The sequence below is a fragment of the Carassius auratus genome, chromosome 32, assembly GCF_003368295.1.
Source record: "Carassius auratus strain Wakin chromosome 32, ASM336829v1, whole genome shotgun sequence".
NCBI classification, from domain to species: Eukaryota; Metazoa; Chordata; class Actinopteri; order Cypriniformes; family Cyprinidae; genus Carassius; species Carassius auratus.
Window position 1 is genome coordinate 553988 of NC_039274.1, and position 21013 is coordinate 575000.

The 21013-nt window shown below is 41.3% G+C and overlaps 1 protein-coding gene across 48 annotated transcripts in view; it reads left to right on the forward strand.

Moving 5' to 3' along the window:
* LOC113051257 (receptor-type tyrosine-protein phosphatase delta-like) overlaps window positions 1–21013 on the forward strand; it is a 295253-nt gene that overhangs the window by 223947 nt on the left and 50293 nt on the right. For 16 of the 48 annotated variants that reach the window (XM_026214810.1, XM_026214830.1, XM_026214814.1 and 13 more), the window contains 15 exons: window positions 157–267; window positions 1428–1439; window positions 3849–4118; window positions 5143–5724; window positions 6105–6250; window positions 6366–6510; window positions 7650–7955; window positions 8785–8978; window positions 10076–10102; window positions 10656–10773; window positions 12271–12858; window positions 13151–13251; window positions 17084–17340; window positions 18469–18562; window positions 19891–20100. In XM_026214810.1, the coding sequence (XP_026070595.1) occupies window positions 157–267; window positions 1428–1439; window positions 3849–4118; window positions 5143–5724; window positions 6105–6250; window positions 6366–6510; window positions 7650–7955; window positions 8785–8978; window positions 10076–10102; window positions 10656–10773; window positions 12271–12858; window positions 13151–13251; window positions 17084–17340; window positions 18469–18562; window positions 19891–20100 (3161 nt within the window). The remainder of the gene's footprint in view (window positions 1–156; window positions 268–1427; window positions 1440–3848; window positions 4119–5142; window positions 5725–6104; window positions 6251–6365; window positions 6511–7649; window positions 7956–8784; window positions 8979–10075; window positions 10103–10655; window positions 10774–12270; window positions 12859–13150; window positions 13252–17083; window positions 17341–18468; window positions 18563–19890; window positions 20101–21013) is intronic. The other 32 variants (XM_026214846.1, XM_026214848.1, XM_026214852.1 and 29 more) reach the window with 9 other exon arrangements.

A 21013-nucleotide genomic window follows, 5' to 3' on the forward strand; every position in this document is an offset into this window, starting at 1 on the left:
TAGCCCGAGCCATTTTGTGGCGTAGACCTAAACAGAACAAATAATGCCATTTATAGAGAAAAAAATAGGCCTAGTGTGTGATTTCGTGAGAGTTGTTTAATGGCCGGTGTGATTATTAATTTTCTTTCTCTGCTCATGTTCTCTCCCACTGTGTAGGAGCGCTGCAAATCGAACAAAGTGAGGAATCAGACCAAGGGAAGTATGAATGTGTCGCGACCAACAACGATGGCACACGCTATTCAGCACCTGCCAACCTGTATGTGAGAGGTAGGAACAGCTCACGGCGGTGAACAAAGCCTAAAAAAGGACATGTAAATACTCACAATTTAAACACATTGAGTCCAGTTTTTTTCACTGGGGTTCCTCTAGTTTTGTGAGCAGTTTGTAAGTGCAAGATTTGCTGCAGCCTTGATTTTCTGCCTGTCTGGTGTTGAATTGTAATGTAACCTTCATTGACTTGAATGCTTGTTGTGTGTGTTATATGACTGACTCTTAAGATAACAGGAATGATGGATTGAGCTTAACCTCTCGACTCTCTACAGAAAATGTCTGAGCGCTCTGTTTTTTATCTTTCTTTACTCGCAGATATAGAATAAATCTATTTTAATTTATTTTAGATTTAGATTGTTGAAGTGAAGACTTTTGTCCCTAAGATCATTAAATAAAGTGTTAATTAAAAAAAGACAGTAGTTTTAATGGACAGATTATCATAACCAGAAATGTATTATATCAGAGAGCTGGTGAAATAAATATATATTTTTTATATTTTTATTTATTTTATTTTTTTCTGGAGGGGGGGGGGGGATTATTGACTTGTTTGCAGCCCTTTTTGATAGAGGGACATTTTTAATATTTAAAAAATAGATTTTCTTCATTTCATCCATAGGGTAATGGTTGGTTTGTACACACTTAATAACACCTGCGCTTTGTAGTTCATCGGCCAGCATGCCACTGAATCTCCCATATTAGTCAGAAGACTGTGTTTATGATTTCATGGTGACTTTAAGCCTAAATTTATCATAAAATATGTTCCATTTTATAAACCTAGCAGGCCTGATGTCCAGCGCTGCTCAGACGAACTGTTACTGCTTTAAATACTGCGGCTGTATTCATGCACAGGTCCCAGTCATGTGGTTTACATGAAAAACCAAAGTATGTTTCTTAAAGGCTTTTTGAACAAAACTCCAGAGGAAAGACCACAGTAACTGCTGATGGCGTGTAAGCTCATAACTGGACCTGTGTCATATTGTTTAATGGGCAGCACAATAAAAGGCTTGTAAAATGCAGCCCACTTTTCTTTTCCTAGACATTCTGTCTCTAGCAGCAATTCTCTGGGTTGAATGTGGCCTGTTTTACTCTCTCTGTATTTTCCCTTGTTTTTCTCCTCATTTTATTTTGTTTCCGCATCAATTCCCTACATCCCTCAGAGCTGCGAGAAGGTTGGTGTGCTTTTTCTTTCTAACCATCTTCAAACTCAGAAAACAAATGATACAGAACCTAGTCACAATTCCCAAGAGTATGAAAAAAATGATTGTAGCTGCATTGTAGTGTCTATGATTAAATTCTGCTTTTGGTTCCTTATGTTCTATGTTTTGGACCATTTTTTTCTTTCTTCGTTTCCCTTTTGTTGTGGTCTGAACGAATGCTCTCCTGCTCTCCGCTGTACTGCTTGAACAAAAAGTGGTGCATGTCAGTCAAAATGTGTGCCGTTCGTCGGGGGTTTGCATGGTGGATTGGTCATGCTGAAGTTGTCTGTCTTCTCCCACATGTCAGTGGTCCTGCTTCATTACTTTGACCGACACATGCTTTTCTAACACCTAGAAACAAGCTTCCATTCGCTGACCTTCACCACGGTATGAACTGTGATGAGGCATGATCTGTAGCTCCTTGCCACCTAACCAACTGCTAATAAAGGACAAGTGATGCATGTAGAATCTTGTTCTCAAGACCAGACAAACTAAAGGGTATTGAGCCAAAAGAGAAAACATCATGTCTCCTGGAACAGCGTTTCATTTGGAAATTAATTGCAATAGGATTGAAAATCTGTTCGCAATAATTAAAGATTTCAACTACATAGAAGCGCTACATCTCCGGTCAAATGTTTGTTGCACGTCGCCAAAATTATTATCTTTCCTTCTTTTTCCTCCATTTCTGGTGGTTTCACACAGAGATGTGTGAACTTCTCTAAACTTTGGTTTAGATTCATCCTGTTTTAATTTTAAGTCAAATAATGAAGATCTTGGCCAAGAACTTCCTGCTTAAACAGGAAATGAACCCTCTCTGGGTTACACTCAGGTGTGATGAATAGAAGCAGTTAAATGGGATTTAACCCTGACCGTAGTGCAGACATTAGCTCAAACCCTGATCAAACTCACCCACCTGTGACTGTTAAGAGTTTAACTAGCTGTCTCATTGGGGTTAAACTCTGCAGATCCGCGGTCTCCTGGGGTTCGAGGAACCCCTCCCTAATGGAATGTCCTGTTCTAATCATAGAGATCTAGTTCAGTGTTTCCCATCCCTGCTCCTGGTTGCACAACAACAGTATATTTTGGACATCACCCTTATCTAACCCAACTATTTCAGGTCCTGGAGTCTAAAGAGAACTGAATTGCTTTGGAAAGGGTTTGAAGATGTGTGTTGTCGGTGTGCCTCCAGGAACATGTTTGGGAAGCACTGATCTAGTGCACTGCTCTTCAAAACTTTTGCGAGATTTGTTATGATGAACCTCACAAACTGTGTCAAATCCAGAGATTCGTCGTCCTCAGATGGGCTCATTGTAGCAGGACTGATGTAAACCGCTGCACACTGACTCCCAGAAGCTGCGTAAAGCCGGCAGAGCTTGTCGCTTTGAGAAAGCTCCTGCCGCTGTAGTGTGCATTATACATCAGCCGCTGCCGTCTGAGACTGACAGTATGTAAGCAGTAGCACTGACATACGTTCAGTTATTTTGGACTCTTGAATCTTCTCCCACCCTTCTGCTGTCCCGTAAACCCTCTTTTGAGGAGCTGGCACACAGTCACCCTCTCTCCTCTCTCTCCTCTCTCTTTCTGTCTTGGAGACTCCTGCTTTTAATAGCCCTGTTGATTTCCTGTTATCTGACTCTGCTAGTCCTCTCTCTCTCATTCTTTTCTCTCATCTTGTTCCCCATTTCTCTCTGATTCCCAAAGTTTCCCTCTGGAATGAGCAGTTTGCTTGTTTGCATGACAGATTCAGGAATGCCCCCCCCCACCCAATTTGAATTGAGGCTTTATCTTTTGCTCATTTATTAGTTTGTTAAATCTGTTCATTTTCATTTCGATTCAGTTTCAGATTTCCACTTTCATTGTTTATTAATGGTTTGAACACCGTTTCCAGACGTGTGTCCACTTTTTGAATGGCAGCTGCAGTCAGTCTTAGCTAGTCTATGCCTGTTGTTAGTTAGTGGCCTCCCTGTCACGGGGCCGTCACTATGTGTGTGATGTGGCAATGTGATTCAGCACATTCCTTCACATCAACTGGAAGAGAACGCAGCATCGAAGTTGTCCAAACGCACACAACTCCTGCATGCTGTGGCCCTCCAGTTCCCCCGTGTGCTGCCGTCTGTCTGTCACGCGTGGGTGACCTGTGCATGGCGTCTGTTTCAATGTTCCAGTCCCAAGGGAGTGAAGCGCAATGTTTGTGTCTTCTATATGTGCAGTACTTTCCTGTTGGATCCTGCTATATCTCACCCATTTGATACAGTGTAGCAGTGGAATCCACTGGATCTTTGTATGCTAAATCTTTTGTCAGTTTCTCACCTGTTAAATGTTCCCAAATGTTCCTTCAGCAAGTCTGTATGGGAAGTTACCAGGACTTGTGTTCTCTTGCAGTGAGACGGGTTCCACCCCGGTTCTCCATTCCCCCAACGGACAATGAGATCATGCCTGGTGGCAGCGTTAACATCACCTGTGTGGCCGTCGGGTCACCAATGCCCTACGTCAAATGGATGTTGGGGTCAGAGGATTTGACCCCTGAAGATGACATGCCCATTGGGCGAAACGTGCTGGAACTCACTGACGTCCGGCAGTCGGCCAATTACACGTGTGTCGCCATGTCAACGCTGGGCGTTATAGAGGCGGTCGCACAGATCATGGTCAAAGGTGAGAATCCATGAGATGACTCGACACTTAACATTCCAACTGGCACCAAGCTCCTGTTATTTGATCTGTCTTATCACATTCTGCAGATTAATCCACAATCTTCTACTGTTGGCACACTCATTCACTCAAACAGGCCGACACATTTACAGCTGTTCACATCCACACACACACACACACAAAGCCTTTGTCTGCAGCAGACATAACAAAATCACATTAGTCATAATATGCTCCAAAAGACGGCACGCAAAGACTAAACACTATCTGTCCTATCGCCAGCCTCACCTAATGCGCTCTGAATTAAAGCATTAAATTACAGCCTGTGGAATATTTAAGACATGTTATAAACAAACCGCAGAGCCTCTCTTTCCTCTGGGGTAACAACACCCTCTGGGTTTTCTCCTTATCGTTGATGTACTGTCAAGACTCTCAGCTCTTTTGCTGTATTATATTAGTGGCAAACAGTGCTATAACCCACATCTACTGCTCCTGTTTTGGCAGAGCAAGCTGACACTTTAACCTTCGGCTAGTATCCCAAGGGAAAAGCACATGGTTTGTGAATGCTAACGACAAAGCCATACAAAGAACCAATAAAAGAGCACACACAACAGAGACATTTCTTCTAGACCAGGAGAATAGTAATTTCACACCTGTTTGTTAGTTACCAAATATTTATAAATGTCTATGTCCTTTCGAGAGTGAGGGGAGAATTCACTAAACTAATATGTGCATGAGTTGTGCCATATTTCAATTAAACAGCTTGCATTTTCACTTACCATTTGCAATCCAGGCATTAAAAGTGCTGAAATGCCACCTTTTGTAAGTAAATTAGGCTCATTTTAGAATGCACCTCAGGGAAAATTAGTCGGCTTTGGATACTTCCTTCATCAAAATCAGACACTAAAACTGGCACCATTTAATTTAAGTGACCCCCCCACCCCAGTAATCATAAGTAACTAATTACAGTGGATTTTCCATTTTCCCAATCATTGAAATTCACTGATGGGCTGCTTTATTGTTGCTCCAGCTTTACCGAAGCCACCAGGTGTTCCCCAGGTGACGGAACGAACAGCAACAAGCATCACGCTCACATGGGATTCTGGGAATCCCGAACCTGTTTCTTATTACATCATCCAGCACAAGCCCAAGAACTCTGAGGACTCTTTTAAAGAGATTGATGGAGTCGCCACCACTCGATACAGCGTGGGTGGGCTAAGCCCTTACTCTGACTACCAATTCAGAGTAGTCGCAGTGAATAACATTGGACACGGGCCTCCCAGTGAAGCCATCGAGGCCAAAACAGCAGAGCAAGCGCCAAGTACTGCCCCACGGCAAGTCCGAGGGCGCATGCTAAGTGCCACGACCGCCATCATCCACTGGGATGAACCCGAGGAGGCAAATGGGCAGATTACGGGCTACAGGGTTTACTACACCACCGATCCCAGCCAGCATGTCAACCAATGGGAGAAACAGATTGTAAGGACTTCCAATTTCCTCACCATTCCGGGCCTGACGCCCAATAAGACTTACTACATCAAGGTCCTGGCCTTCACCTCTGTAGGAGATGGACCACTTTCATCTGATTTGCAGATCATAGCCAAAACTGGAGGTGCGTGTTTGGAATCACAGGATTAACAGCTCTTGTTGTTTCATTTTTGCAGTTATCTTATCATAATGGCATGTGATGTATTTTTGTATAAGCCCATGAATGAATTACTTCATTTGATTTACCTTTATTTTGAATTGTAACTTGGTGGACACAAATCCTAAATTCAGATTATTCTCAGCAGATGAATGACATTGTGGTAAATGCACTTTATGAAAATCTCAAGTTTAAAACTAAAGACTCATAACTGATTGGATGAGCTTTCATATAGATAGCCAGTATTCACAATTGAGTCTTAATTCCAGGAGGACTAACCTTGTCCAATGTATTCCCACAATACAAACATGAAGATAAATGACCGTTTGTATCACACATTTTTACAGTGCCCTCTCAACCGACGGACTTCAAAGGCGAAGCCAAATCTGAGACGAGCATCTTGCTTTCGTGGAACCCACCGACTCAGACGGGCCAGGACAATCAAATCATCGGATATGAGCTGCTCTATAAGAAAGGAGATGACAAAGAGGAGGTCCGAATGTGAACCGTCATTGGCAAATGCTTCCACTCATCTAAGTCGCAGAATTGATGTCATTGTCATTGCTCAGGTTGACTGAATAAACTATATTCTGTCGTTCCCTCCTCAGAAACGTGTCAGCTTTGAGCCAACCACAACCTATTTACTGAAAGACCTGAAGCCGTTCACTACCTACACATTTCAGCTGGCCGCTCGCAGCAAACATGGCATCGGCGCATACACCAATGAGATATCAGCCGAAACACCTCAGACACGTAGGTCCCTTTCTGTCTTCCTCAAACACAGTGGGGCAAGAACAGGCGCATCATGTAACAAAGCAGAACTCCTCCATTTCTCAACAGCATTTGCTAATGTAGTGCTGAATTTGTTTGAGCAGTGCTTTACACAGAGAGATGATTTTGAGAGATGGAGGCATTTCTGTTCTCTACTTTAAGGGTTCCCTCTGGAGCCTTCTTGTAAGTTCAAATGCAATGATACCTAACTAGAAAAGAGAATTCCCAAAAGACCTCATATTTATTCTTTGTTCGTTCAAGTTGAACTGTAACCAAACCTTTAAATCATCCCCTTAATTATTATTGCATAATTTGATGTATAAGTAATGTATAACTGTGCTTTAGTTTGTACTCACAATTTGAGACTATCTGAATAAATCTGAGGTCTTCTGAGTACATGCAAGGTAAGTATCTTGGAAGGCTGTGTTTGCATGTCCGAGTCTAGAAACGTCAGTCAGGAACTCTTGGATCAACCAGGCTTTTACCTCAAACCAACAGGCCTCGGAAAGGTTGGTGAGCAATTTCCATTTTACAGAGCTGACACATCAACCTTTGAAATTTTGGATTGATGGTAACTGCTTGGAGGAAACAGGGCCCGATTTAAACCCAGCTCATTTCTATATTTCACGATGCTGTTGACCTATGACAAGAGCAATTGAAATTTGAGCCCTGAATTTAGGATATTTAGTGGGGGAAATGACATAAGTAGAGTTAAGAAGGTAGGTTCGGTAGCGTTAGGGTTTGTACCAGTCCCACCCTGCACAATGTCTGAATTCGATTTATCTTTTCTACCTCTTTATGAGAAGTCTTTGACATTAGTGCTCATTTTGTTCTTCTTTTTAAGCTTCATTAAATTTATGTTTGTGTCATCATTTTTTGCTTTAAATAAATGTAGTCCCTGTGATTCATCCTCATTTGGTGTCATTTTATGTTTCCTTTGTTTTTTTTGTTTTGTTTTTGTTTGTCCACCAACATCATCTTCACCTTCACCACAAAAACAAAAACATCCTCTTTCCTCAACCCCTGTGAACCTCACCTGGATCCAACCAAACTACGAAACCACTCAAATCCAATTCAATGACTATTCTGCTCCTCCCACAATCCTCTGATCCTCCAATCAGAGCCCTCAGCACCACCCCAGGAAGTCAAGTGTACGAGTCACAGTTCTACCAGCATTTTGGTAAGTTGGAAACCACCCCCGATGGAGCTCCAAAATGGGATCATGACCAGATACACCATCCAGTATGGGGCGAATGAAGGCGACGATACCTCGTTGCATCGAGTCTCGGACATACCACCAGAAAAGTACCATTATCTGTTGGAAAACTTGGAGAAATGGACGGAATACCGTGTGACAGTGAGCGCCCACACTGAAGTGGGAGAGGGCCCGGAGAGTTTACCTCAGCTAATCCGTACGGAGGAGGATGGTATGTCTTACTCACACCCCACTGTGACCCTATTCTAATATCTACCCTTAAAACACGCCCCAGTTCTGTCAGACCTCTGCCCATGGCACCCTAAAACCCCTCGCCCCTCTCACACTAACTTTACTAACCAGGATTTTTTGTGACCTTTCATGGAACCAACACTGGTCCCCCTTTGGCATTTTTTGGGAGAATTTTCCAGACTTTTTACATGACCAGACTTATTTCATGGCATGTTCTTCTGATGACCTTTAAAATTCCAACAATCCCAAATGTCTTGCTGTTTTCCACATTTTCTTATTAAGATAAATATAATGGATTTTTTAATGGATTGAAACTCATTTTCATACATGAAAAAAGATGACTAAATTGACAGCGAATCTTCAGAAACGGGGCTTTTTTTCTCAAACGTCCCACTATAATGATTTTTTTTTCCATTTGTTTTTCTTTTTGTCTTCACTCTATCATAGCCAAACTCCTTTAGAGTGCTTCAATCCTGAAACACTCTTGGCTTATTTTTGCTTGTTTTTATTCCATATTTTGACTCCACTAATCCCATTTTTCTGAAAAATAAGGTCAGCTGTGTGACCTGTTTTTGGGGATTGTTTTTGTTTTTTGTTTTTGTTTTTTCTCTCTCTATCTCTCTTTCTCTTTTTTGTTTTTGACTTACATTGTTGAGATATTAGTGTTATCCAATAGTTGTTGATATAATCCCATTTTGTAGATTTTTGTCTGCTTCACCGTTTTCTCGGAGGAGACATCTCGTCCTGTCGGATGGGAGCTGTCATCTTTAAGCTTGACCCTTTTGTCTTCTATCCCATAATTCTCTCAGTGCCCAGTGGCCCTCCTCGTAAAGTCGAGGTGGAGGCTGTCAACTCCACGTCTGTTAAAGTGCTGTGGCGGTCGCCGGTGCCGAGCAGGCAGCACGGCCAGATCCGTGGGTACCAGGTGCACTATGTCAGGATGGTTAATGGGGAACCCGTTGGGCACCCTGTCATCAAGGACATCCTGATCGAGGACGCTCAGGTAGGCACCCACCTGCACAGCTGCACCACTTCTCAAGTCAATCTCTACAACTTTGACAAGTTTTGTGGTTATGAGAGTTCATAAAACCAGCTGCCAACTATTTTGATGAAGCTTTAGGACTCTTACAAGCTAGCGAGCTGCCTATCAACAGAAAGTAGGCTTAATTTGGCAAAACCAGAATACATTTCAAAACATATGATTAGAGGGCAAAAAATATATATATATATCCAAGATGGTTTACATACAACCGCTTATTTATTATTTTTTACGGTTGATTTATTTTTTCATTTATTATTTGATTATTGTATTGTTAGCAGGGCAGCTCCATATACATTATAAAAATAAATGATAATTGTTAGAAAGACAATTTAATGTTGGCATTTTTATATTAAATACAGTAAGTTAAGATGATGATTATTACCCAGAATAAATGTATTCATTTCATTTTATTACTTAGTAATTGTTTTAATTGTGCATTTGTGATAATACAACACGGAAGCACAAGTTTTAACACACAGCAAAGAAGACTAAAACTAAAATGAAAAATGCATAATGTGTTATAATAACACACAGCTATTCATTTTAACAGTCCTTGCTTGCACATACTGCAAGCTATTATTATAATGACACAAGGGGTAATTTTTTTTTTTTGTTGAATTACCCAAATAACTGTAAGGAAGAGGGGCATAAGTGTATACTTATGAGTAATACATGTTAGTATAACGTTTTGTCATACCTGTCATAAGACTGAAGGCTGTCCCTAGACATTAATTTTCCCATGTGAGGTTAAGGATGAAGTGCCATGAATCACATACAGCACATAGACCTGTTACATTCTTGATTATACGTGCCTTCATGTTAGACAATGGACAACGTGATGAGATTGGCCCATCTGATTTCACACGACGCATCACTTCCTGACACCGACACGCTGTTTGAATCCTCCAGAATTATGAATCATTCATCATCCCAGCGTTTGCTCGCTCACTGAAACAGAAGATCGCACATAGTCTGACACTCTCCCATGTCTTCGCCAGCAAAGTGTAATTGAACCTCTCTTCTTGTTTGTCTGTTTGTTTGTTCCTCTGCTGCTTCAGTGGGACTATGATGATTCAGCCGAACATGTGAGTACATCGCAGAATTCTGCAGCTTTGCAAATTCTTTGCTCGCTGGCCTATTAATATTATTTTGCATAGCCATCTAAAGATGCCATCTCATTCATTAACAATACATGTGAATAATATCTGCATATGTACTGTATGTTATCACAGAAGTCCTGATTTTGACATTTTTAAACAACTTAAATCTCACATTTGCACTCCGAAAATGTTTATTCATAATATTACTATTACTTGAATAACTCAGTGACCCAACATGAAGGCTTATTTCTTATTTAAACAAACTAATTACACATTCAGTTATTATGCATATTATACATAATCATGATCATTAGAATGAGGGGATGAACAAATGCATGTGAGTTCGCACAAAAGCGACTTATAAACGAGGAGCAAAGCACACTGATTATATGAGTGAATGAGTCCTAATGCACACAGAAACATTGTCCTTTATTCTTTTATATTAACGTTTCACACTACTAAGTAAACACATTCTTGAGCTCTTTTGTTTTATAATGATTTAAAAGATGACTCTTGTCCTGTTGGTTTTTGTCTCCAGGAATTAGTCCTCACTGACCTGTACGCTGAGACTGTGTACTCGGTTACGGTTGCTGCTTACACGACCAAAGGCGACGGAGCGCGCAGCAAACCCAAACTGGTCACCACCACTGGAGCCGGTAGGTTCCCGCCGCTTCAGAGCTATTTCTGCCGAGGCTCCGGCCTCTCCACAGCAGCCATTACGACTGAATGCCTATAATTGCCCTCGCAGTGATGACGGCGATTGTAATTCCACTCACCTACAGCTCTGACTTTTAAATGCTAACAGGGGTTAAGGAAATAACAAAAATCTGTCAGGAAAATGGCAAAATAGACTTTTTTTTAAAAGAAGGAATACGACACACCGTCTTGATTGTCACTGAATGGCTCAAAACGTGCAATCACTTATAAGTGCAGGCTCTTTTCTGCTGTACACCTAATCGTGCTGTTATTCAGCTCCTGAAAAGCCCTTTTATTCCACTTTTGTCCTTGTGCACATGACTGTGAAAAGGTGCTCAGTATCACTGTTGGATATTGTATTGTTATAAATTGTCATGCTCTCAGGGTTTTCAACTGCAGAATTAAGAGGATAGATACAGCAGTGCAATATTAAGAGGATCGGTGGCCGCATGTTAGATCTGTGAGTCTTCAGAGCCAATGCATTACCATCCTACAGTAGATTTAATATCGTCTTGATTATATTCTATTTTACCTTGGTTAGTTTTGTTTTAATTTAAAGAAACATTTTGTAGAGTTTGATTAGACACACATCAAAATATAATCAGCATCAACAACAAAATATGTTTTTTGCAGCATACATTTTTGTAGAAGTAGGTGATTTACTGGCAGACATGATAAAACATATTAAAACATGATATTTGTCTTCACTGATAGATATTTCTGTCTCTATCGTGGTTACATCACACTATGATATTTTACCGCTGCATCATCACAAAAATGTACAATCGATTTTAAACCGCTCACGTGCAACAAGACGCAAAACTCAATAAGGTGCGTGCTCACTGTGTGAACTGAGTTCTTTTTCAGTCTGCACAAACGGTCAAATTCACACAAAAAGGCAGTATTTATGTAAGCATTGCCAGTCGTGTCTTAAGTGAATGTAAACAACTGGGAGAAATGTGACTTTATTTGATCCATGTATTAGGTCTTAAAGTGACAGCAGCTTAATACATGTTTTTGTCATTCGTGTAAGTCAAATAAAAAAAATAAAAAAAAACTCACTGCTCTTGACTTCACTTTTGCATTCACTGTTATTGAAAAATAATTTTGAACTCTGAAGTGTGAAAAAGGTTTATAATGACAATACTGTCTTCTGTAGAGCTGCTTAACAACTGAAGTTAAATTGGTTTCATAATTAATTTCATCCACTGTTGACATATGTGTTGTCTTTATTGCACTGAAGCTTTTATTATTTAAGATAGTTTGAGTTTTTGTTATTAGTTATTGAATATTGCTGTGATATCGGAATTGTGAGATTTTAGTGGTATCCATATCATAACAATTGTATTTCCAGCAAAAATAACAATGTTGTGCTCTATATTGATATTATGAATTGAGGTATAGTTGGCCACCTCTAAACTGCAATATGTTTCTCTGTGTCATCTGTCCATTATCAGTTCCAGAAAAGCCTCGTCTCATGGTGAGTCCGACGAACATGGGCACAGCTTTACTGCAGTGGCACCCACCAACAAACACCTACGGCCTGCTGCAAGGCTACCGGCTGCGGTTCGGCCGCAAGGATGTGGAGCCCCTGACTGTGATCGAATTCTCTGAGCGGGAGAACCACTACACCACCAAAGAGATCCACAAGGGGGCGTCCTACATCTTCCGCCTCTCTGCCCGCAACCGGGTGGGATTCGGAGAGGAGACGGTGAAGGAGATCACCACACCTGAGGACACTCCTGCCGGTTACCCACAAGGCATCATAGCCCAAAGTAGTACGACCACCACCATTCAGGTCAGCTGGCAGCCTGTGGCGCTATCCGAGCGCAATGGAGCCGTCATCAAATATGCCCTTCAGTACAAAGACATCAACAGCCCTCGTAGCCCCTCAGAACTGTTCATTACAGCACCTGAGTCCACCGTCACGCTGGACGGCCTTAAAGCAGACACCACATACGATATTAAAATGTGTGCCTTCACCAGTAAGGGCCCCGGCCCTTACAGTCCTAGCGTCCAATTCAGAACACAACCCATCAACCAAGGTAGGAGGCTCGCAACACCCTCTCTGCCCCCGTTTGCCTTCTCCTACAACCTTAAGCCAACTGTGAGAAAGAGTTTGGTTTTCAGAAGCAAATTGAATCCGAAAATGCTCCTAGCATAGCTAGTTCAAATCAGTTAGCATCGTGCGGAGTCTATGGTAAGCTGCAGGTAAGGTTAAAGCTCTGGGCTAGTCCTCATGAGGTAGCAGACAAAGTGCTTGGCAGGTAAGGCTGATGTTGAAACGAAGTGCTGCAGATCTGTTTGTCTAATTCATCTGCCCCAACTTTCTTTTAGCAGTGTTTGCAAAAAATTTTCATGTGAGAGCTGCCATGAAGACCTCAGTGCTGCTGACGTGGGAGATTCCCGAGAACTACAACCCCGCACAGCCATTTACGGTGAGATAATCTGAGAAACCTAAAAAAAATGTCTACAATGCCAGCTTCACTTTGTGAAAAAGAAGTGTGTTTAATTGTGTTGAAGACACACTTGTAGTGTACTTCAAAACTTTAAAGTATATAAAAATAGAAAAGGCACCTTTAAGGCCCAATCCCAATTCTACCCCTTAGCCCTTCCCTTTTCCCCTACCCCTTCGTTTTGTGCGTTTACGTGAAGGGGTAGGGCTGTCTCGATTCTCTTTTTTTGTTGGAGGGGAAGGGGTAAGGGGAAGGGCCAGATAGCCCTTCAAACAAATATTTTTCGGGACCACACTTCAAACAAAGGGGTATGAATTATCCCAGCAACAACAGCCAGGGGGCAGATGGGGCGTTGCGTGCTGGTCTACACAACAGTGGGCAAAAGCTGTCTAGGCAAGATGTTAAAGTGGAGCAAAGAGTTTCTGTAGCGCTTCTCGTGTCCAGAGCAGAAAACTGAGAGAGTGGTGGAAGAGAGGATGAAACCACAGAAGATAGGCGAGATGGAGAGAGTGAGCGTATCTTCCGTCGAAAGGTGACCTGCGTTGGAGTGGAAGCCGCTTCAGGAGTAAGTGCTAGGTTAGCAGTAATGAGGAAGTGGTCTGAGGTGTGCAGTGGAGCAACTAAAGAGTGGTCCACGGAGCAACAGCGTGTGCAGATGAGGTCCAGTTGGTTGCTTGATTTGTGAGTCGATGTAGTAGACACTAGCTTGAGATCAAATGAGGTGAGCAGAGTTTGAAATCAGAGGAGTACCATCTTCAGGAAAGTTTGATAGCAGCACATTCAACTCCTCCAAGAAGTTTCCCAATTGACTTGGGGGGCGATAGATTACTACAAGGTGGATTTTAATAGGGTGGGTTACTGTAATGGCATGTGATTCAAATTAACCATTTGAGAACAAGTTATACCAAAAGTAAAGAAAGTGGGGGGAAAGCAATACTCAATTGCCCTGTTGGTGTCCTTGCTCGGTGGAGTCGCACAAGTAGAGGCGATTGTCTTTACACTCATCGGTCTTCACAAGAGGAGGGATAGCACAAGGGCTGCCGCGGTGAAACCTACCGCTTTTGTATTTGCCTGATTACCTGTGATTGAAGTCAGCTGGCCACGCCTCACTATTTAGCAGATCGAAACTGGGCAGTCCCGCGATAGGCAAACGCAAAACCAACGCCACTTTCAGCACGTATTTACCAGGGTAAGACACACACAGTTTAAAGAAAAAAACTTTCCTAACAATGACGATCACACAGTAGTCTAATGAGAAAACGAGACAAAACACTCACAAGCTGCTGTCCTTCTCTGTATCTCGACTGTTTCTTCTCATAATACAGCATGATAATTAAAGGCCCTAAAGCACACCAGTATATATGTGTATTGTAAGAGCTATATGACGAATGATGACATGTGACGTCATACTAGTGGTGTTCCAATCCTTAGGGGGATATCTTGTCCCCTACCCCTTGACACTCTGTTTCAAGGGACAAGGGTAAGGAGTAGACGGAGGGGAAGGGGAAGGGGTATAAAATAGAATTGGGATTGGGCCTAAGTGTCTTAAAAAGACACACTTTCATAAATTTGTTTCTAAACACACTTAAAGGGATAATCCACCCCAAAATGAAAATTTTGTCATTAATAACTTACCCCCATGTCGCTGCAAACCCATAAAAGCTTTGTTCGTTTTCAGAAAACAATTTAATTTTAAACCAATAATAAAAACCATGAAGCCTATGACTGTTCCATAGACTGCCAAGTAAGTTACACTGTCTTGGTCCAGAAAAGTATGAGAAGCTATGTCAGAATAGTCCATCTGCCATCAGTGGTTCAACCATAACGTTATGAAGCGACGAGATTATTGCTTGTAAGATTATTTTGTAAAACAAAAATAATGACTTTATTTCAACAATTCCATTGTCAACAATCTCCTCTGTGTCTCTCCATATCACCATATGCTGCGTATGCTCTTCTGTATCAGTCATGCCACAAGGGTGTGCTGTTTCTACATGTATTTAGCTTTGATTTGAAAGAAAACAGCGCATCATTGTGGCACGGCTGATACAGAAGAGCATACACAGCATACAATGATATGGAGAGACAGCAAAGGAATTATTGAATAAAGTTGTTATTTTTGTTTTCTTCACTTACAAAATATCATAATGTCATAATGTTACGGTTAAACCACTGATGAAAGCTGGACTGGAACGACATGGGGTTAAGTGATTAATGACAAAATTTTCATTTTGGCATGGCGTATCCTTTTAATTTGATTTCAAAAAAGTTGGGACACTGTACAAATTGTGAATAAAAACAGAATGCAACGATTTCAAATTTCAATATTTTTTTCAGAATACAACATAGATGACATGTTTAAACTGAAATGTATCATGAACATTGATGGAGCTCATCTTTCCAGATGTGTAAGCTGCCCATGCCACACACACTCATGCAACCCCATACCATCAGAGATGCAGACTACTGAACTGAGCGCTGATAACAACTTGGGTTGTTCTTGTCCTCTTTAGTCTGGATGACATGGCATCCAGGTTTTCCAAAAAGAACTTGAAATTTTGATTCGTCTGACCAAAGAACAGTTTTTTCACTTTGGCACAGTCCATATGGCTTCTTTTTTGACCTATAGAGTTTTAGCCGGCAACAGCGAATGGCATGGTGGATTGTTTTCACTGACAATGTTTTCTGGAAGTATTCCTGAGCCCATGTTGTGATCTCCATTGCAGTATCATTCCTGTATGTGATGCAGTGCTGTCTAAGGGCCTGAAGATCACGGGCATCCAGTATGGTTTTCAGGTCTTGACCCTTACACACAGAGATTGTTCCAGATTCTCTGAATCTTTGGATGATATTATGCACTGTAGATGATGATAACTTCAAACTCTTTGCATTTTTTCTCTGAGAAACTCCTTTCTGATATCGCTCCACTATTGTCCGCCACAGCATTGGGGGAATTGGTGATCCTCTGCCCATCTTGACTTCTGAGAGACACTGCCACTCTGAGAAGCTATTTTTATACCCAATAATGTTCCCAATTAACCTAATAAGTTGCAAACTGGTCCTCCAGCTGTTCCTTATAAGTACATTTAACCTTTCCAGCCTCTTATTGCTACCTGTCCCAACATTTTTGGAATGTGTAGCTCTCATGAAATCCAAAATGAGCCAATATTTGACATGACCTTTTAAAATGTCTCACTTTCTGTGAATAAAATATGAGTCTATGAGATTTGTAAATTATTCCATTCCTTTTTACTCACAGTCTGTACAGTGTCCCAACTTTTTTGGAATCGGATTTGCATATGACATATATCTAGTTTCAATAGAAATTTCATAAAAGTATATTTTAGTTGATCATAAATGTTCATCAGTACATTCAGCATTACTTTAGCCATATTACAAAGACAGAAGTCATTATAGAATTACATGTAAAGATGTCAAAAACGCTATAACATTCAGCTAATTGTATTTAATATACATTTAAACTATAATACATTTTAATCTAATTGCAAGTAAAATGCAGTTAAGTGTCTGAAACATTTGATTCAGTTCACAATTATGTGTATTTTTTTTGTTTTGTATTTACTTAATATGCTAAGTATGCACTAAATATGTACTTTTAAGTAACTACTATATCACAAGGGACTTTCTAAGGCAGAGTAAGAATCCATGATGGATACATGCAATTCCGATTTAATATTTGGCCAAAAGAATGCTGCCTAATATTTGGAGCATCCCTTTAAATGTTTTGGGTCACTAGAGAAAGCTATCATTTTCTATCTTGTTAAAGTTTGGCGTAACTGTGGTTCCCTTATAGATCCTGTATGATAACGGACAGAGCGTGGAGGTGGATGGGAAGCTGACGCAGAAGCTCATCACCAATCTTCAGCCGGAGACGCAGTACTCGTTCCTGCTCACCAACCGTGGGAACAGCGCCGGAGGACTGCAGCACCGCGTCTCCACCATGACAGCTCCTGACATACTGCGCACCAAACCCTACCTGATCGGCAAGACCAGCTCAGACGGCATGGTCACGGTCGAGCTGCCCACTGTTCAGACGGCTGAGAAAGTCAAGTGAGCACCAGTTCTGCTTTGTGTTCGGCTTTAATGAGAGCAGCACCTGCGTTCAAACACTACATCTGTTTATTTGAATTTTCTGCACATAATTGTTCTTTTGACATGGGATTTAAGTTGAAATTATTATAATTTAGGGACACTTTATAATGGGAAGGATTCAAGTCTCAGCCATGTTTTTGGGTGGTTTCTTTGTATTGGAATTGAGCTTACAGCATATTTTGAGCATTTTTATTTTATTTTATTGTATTTTATTTTTTAATGAAGTGAGAATGTGCACATTTTAAAATTCCCCTCACTCTCAGGTTGATTATCTGTGGTTAGGAGCAGAAAAGCAGCTGAAATGTTCACAGATATCAGTTCTCTATGGCACTTTCTGCTGTAGAAATGATGAGTTAAAGATGGCGCTGCTAGTAGAAATCTGAAAACAAGCCTGCTTTATTCATGTGCTTCGTGAAAGTAACAGATGTTATTTGGACAACAAATAATTAAAAAAGAACAATATTTAAGATTGACATACAGTAACCTAGTGAGACCAAAAATGTCTTAAACATCAGTACCACATGCATTAAAGTGTCATTTTAGTATTCAGATCTTTTATCTTTTAATTCATTTTTTTTCCATTTTAATTTTAGTTAAAGACCTAATCATTTTGTTTTTCATTTTTTTAATTTTTATTTACTATAGTTTTCATTATATTTTATTTCAGTCAATGCTTTTTTTTATTTATTTTTTTTTTATTTCAAGTATTGATTGAAAAAATAAATAGTTAGTTAGTTAGTTATAAGCTACCTCCATGTCTTACTTGCAAGCATGTCTGCAAGATTTAAGTGCATGCTGGTTGAGAATTATTTTCAAGAAAGTCAGAGGAGTTTAGAGGGGAGATGAGAGTGATGGCCTGTTTTCAGCCGTTATGTCTGTCAGAGAGACCCTCATTAGTGCGTGAGAGCGACTAAAGCACGGTGAGGTTGGCAGGTTATTGATGTGTTTACTGAGGGTCGCTCTCTTTCGTCAAACATGTGCTTAATCCAGTGTCATCCCGAGTGGATTGGAAAATCCAGATTGATTGGAGGTAATCTTGATGGATGTCAGCACAACCTTATAGTCTCTGTCTGGCCCTCTCTGTAGGGGTTACTACATCGTGGTGGTTCCGCTGAAGAAACAGCGGCCCGGGAAGTTCATCAAACTCTTTGAAAGTCCAGACGAGATGAATGTGGAAGAGGTAAGAGATGCCCAGTCCACCTCACAGCTGTATTTAGAGTCATTGCATCATACACTGATCAGGCAGCAGCACGTGTAAGCACATGATTCCCAGAGTAACTACCAGCAGTTATGTGAAAGAAAGCAGCGAGAGCTAGCAGTCGTTTCATCGGCTCCAGTCATATGTAAATCTGCTCCTGCCAACAAAAGCAGCTCTCCTCTAAAGGACAGGACGAGAGGGCGAGAGATAGAGGAAGTCTGCGTTATCACTCCAGCCGAATGCTCAGTATTATTTTTAGTCGGAGTAAATATTTGAGAGGCTTTTCTGTGGCGTAAGGCGGTGAGTGTTTTCCTCTGAATTACACCAGACGGGCTGCCGAAAGCCAGCCGCTGCTCAGGAAGTGGCGGCACCATGTAGGGATCTCCGTCCTGATTGGCTGACAGATGGACATGCCCCTCCCCCCACAAGCTGGCCTGAGTTACATCTGAAGACCTGGTTACTGATAGTACAATGTGTGTAGTTAATGAAGAAAACACACCGTCAGCACTGCGATCGCCACCATTCCCTCAACATCAGAGCAAACGACACAATGACATTTACTAGAACACTGTTTACCAGCTAGAGTTTTATATATGTGTGTGTGTGTTTTTACCTCCAGCTTACACACACAAACACACACTCAATTTATTTGACTGTCAATATTTGAAGTCTCCTGTTGAAAGTGGCTCAAGGGCAGAAGGACTGATGCAGTTTTGATGGCTTGAACAGGATTGATAGAAAGCTTTTTGAGAGCGGTGGCTCACAGCAACACCTGCGGTTCACACACACGCACACAAACAGACCCACACACACACACACACACGCACACAAACAGACCCACACACACACACACATACACACAGACCCACACACAAACACACATACACACGTTTGTTTTTGTGAAAAGTGTGTTCATCCCATAGGTGTAATGGTTTTTATTCTGTAGAAACTGTATATTCTATGGCCCTTCACCAACCCTACACCTAACCCTAACCCTCACAGGAAACTTTGTGCATTTTTACTTTCTCAAAAAAACTAATTCTTTATGATTTATAAGTGTTTTGAAAAATGGGGACATGGGTTATGTCCTCATAAGTCACCCTCTCCTTGTAATACCTGTGTCATACCCATGTCATTATACAGAGTTGTGTCCTGATATGTCACAAAAACATGCCCACAAACACACACACACACACACACTCACATACACACAGACCCACACACAAACACACACAGACCCACACACAAACACACACACACACACACACACACACACACTGATCAGTCATTTCTCACTGTCTCTCTTACAGCTGTTGCGAGAAATCAACCGAACGAGTCGCACTCTTCGCTTCCGTCGGCAGATGGAGCCCAAGCCGTACATTGCAGCGTATTTCCACGAGCTGCCGAACGAATTTACGCTAGGTGATGCCAAGATGTACGGAGACTTCGAGAACAAGCAGCTGCTGAACGGACAGGAGTACGTCTTCTTTGTGCTGGCGGTGCTGGAGCTCTCCGACAACGTGAGTGTCAGCGGCCGCTTTACTATTGGTCTGGTGGTAAAATTCCATAAAAATATGCATTTATTTGAGAAGCAAAACTGTGAATGCATCTTACCTTATTTTGTTTTATTTTAATATTGTTTCGCTCTTTTTATTTTTTTATTTATATATTTTTTACGGACAATGTGTGTGTGTGTGTGTGTGTGTTAGGGGTGTAACGATACGCGTATTCGTATTGAACCGTTCGGTACGACGCTTTCGGTTCGGTACGCGGTACGCATTATGTATACCGAACGGTTCGTTGGAGTATTTAATTATATTTGAAAAAAAAAAAAAAAAAAAGAGAGAGAGAGAGAAATATAATGATATGCGTTCAACAAGGTAGCCCAATAACCCAAACAACGTAACAGGCAACGCCCCTGACACTCCCGAAGAAGAAAAAAACACCATCTTATATGTTTATGTTAGGCTACTCAGCAGGCGCTCGCTCACTCAGTACACGCTGAAGGCTCGTTGCAAAATAGCCAATGCGTTTAACAGACTAGAAATGAGAAGATCCTCCAATAACCAACAGGTCTGGTGTTTGGGTGCACTTTGGATTCCCTTTAAGCTATAATGGTGATGGCAAGAGAGTGGTGGATAAAAAAACAACGGTATGTCGCATCTGCAACATGACAGGGTACACCAGCGGGAATAAAAAAAAAAAAAAAAAACACCAGCGGGAATATCTGGGATATATGCGTCAGTACTATCTGGGAAAAGACGAAAAAAAAGGAGAAACATGCACGCAGCAAACTATCCCTGCAGCATTTAGACACTATAGCTTACAGGGAATCCAACCCAAACACCAGACCTGTTGGTTATTTTAGGATCTTATATTTCTGGTCTGTTAAATGCATTAGACATTTAGCAACGAGCCTTCAGCGCGTGCTGA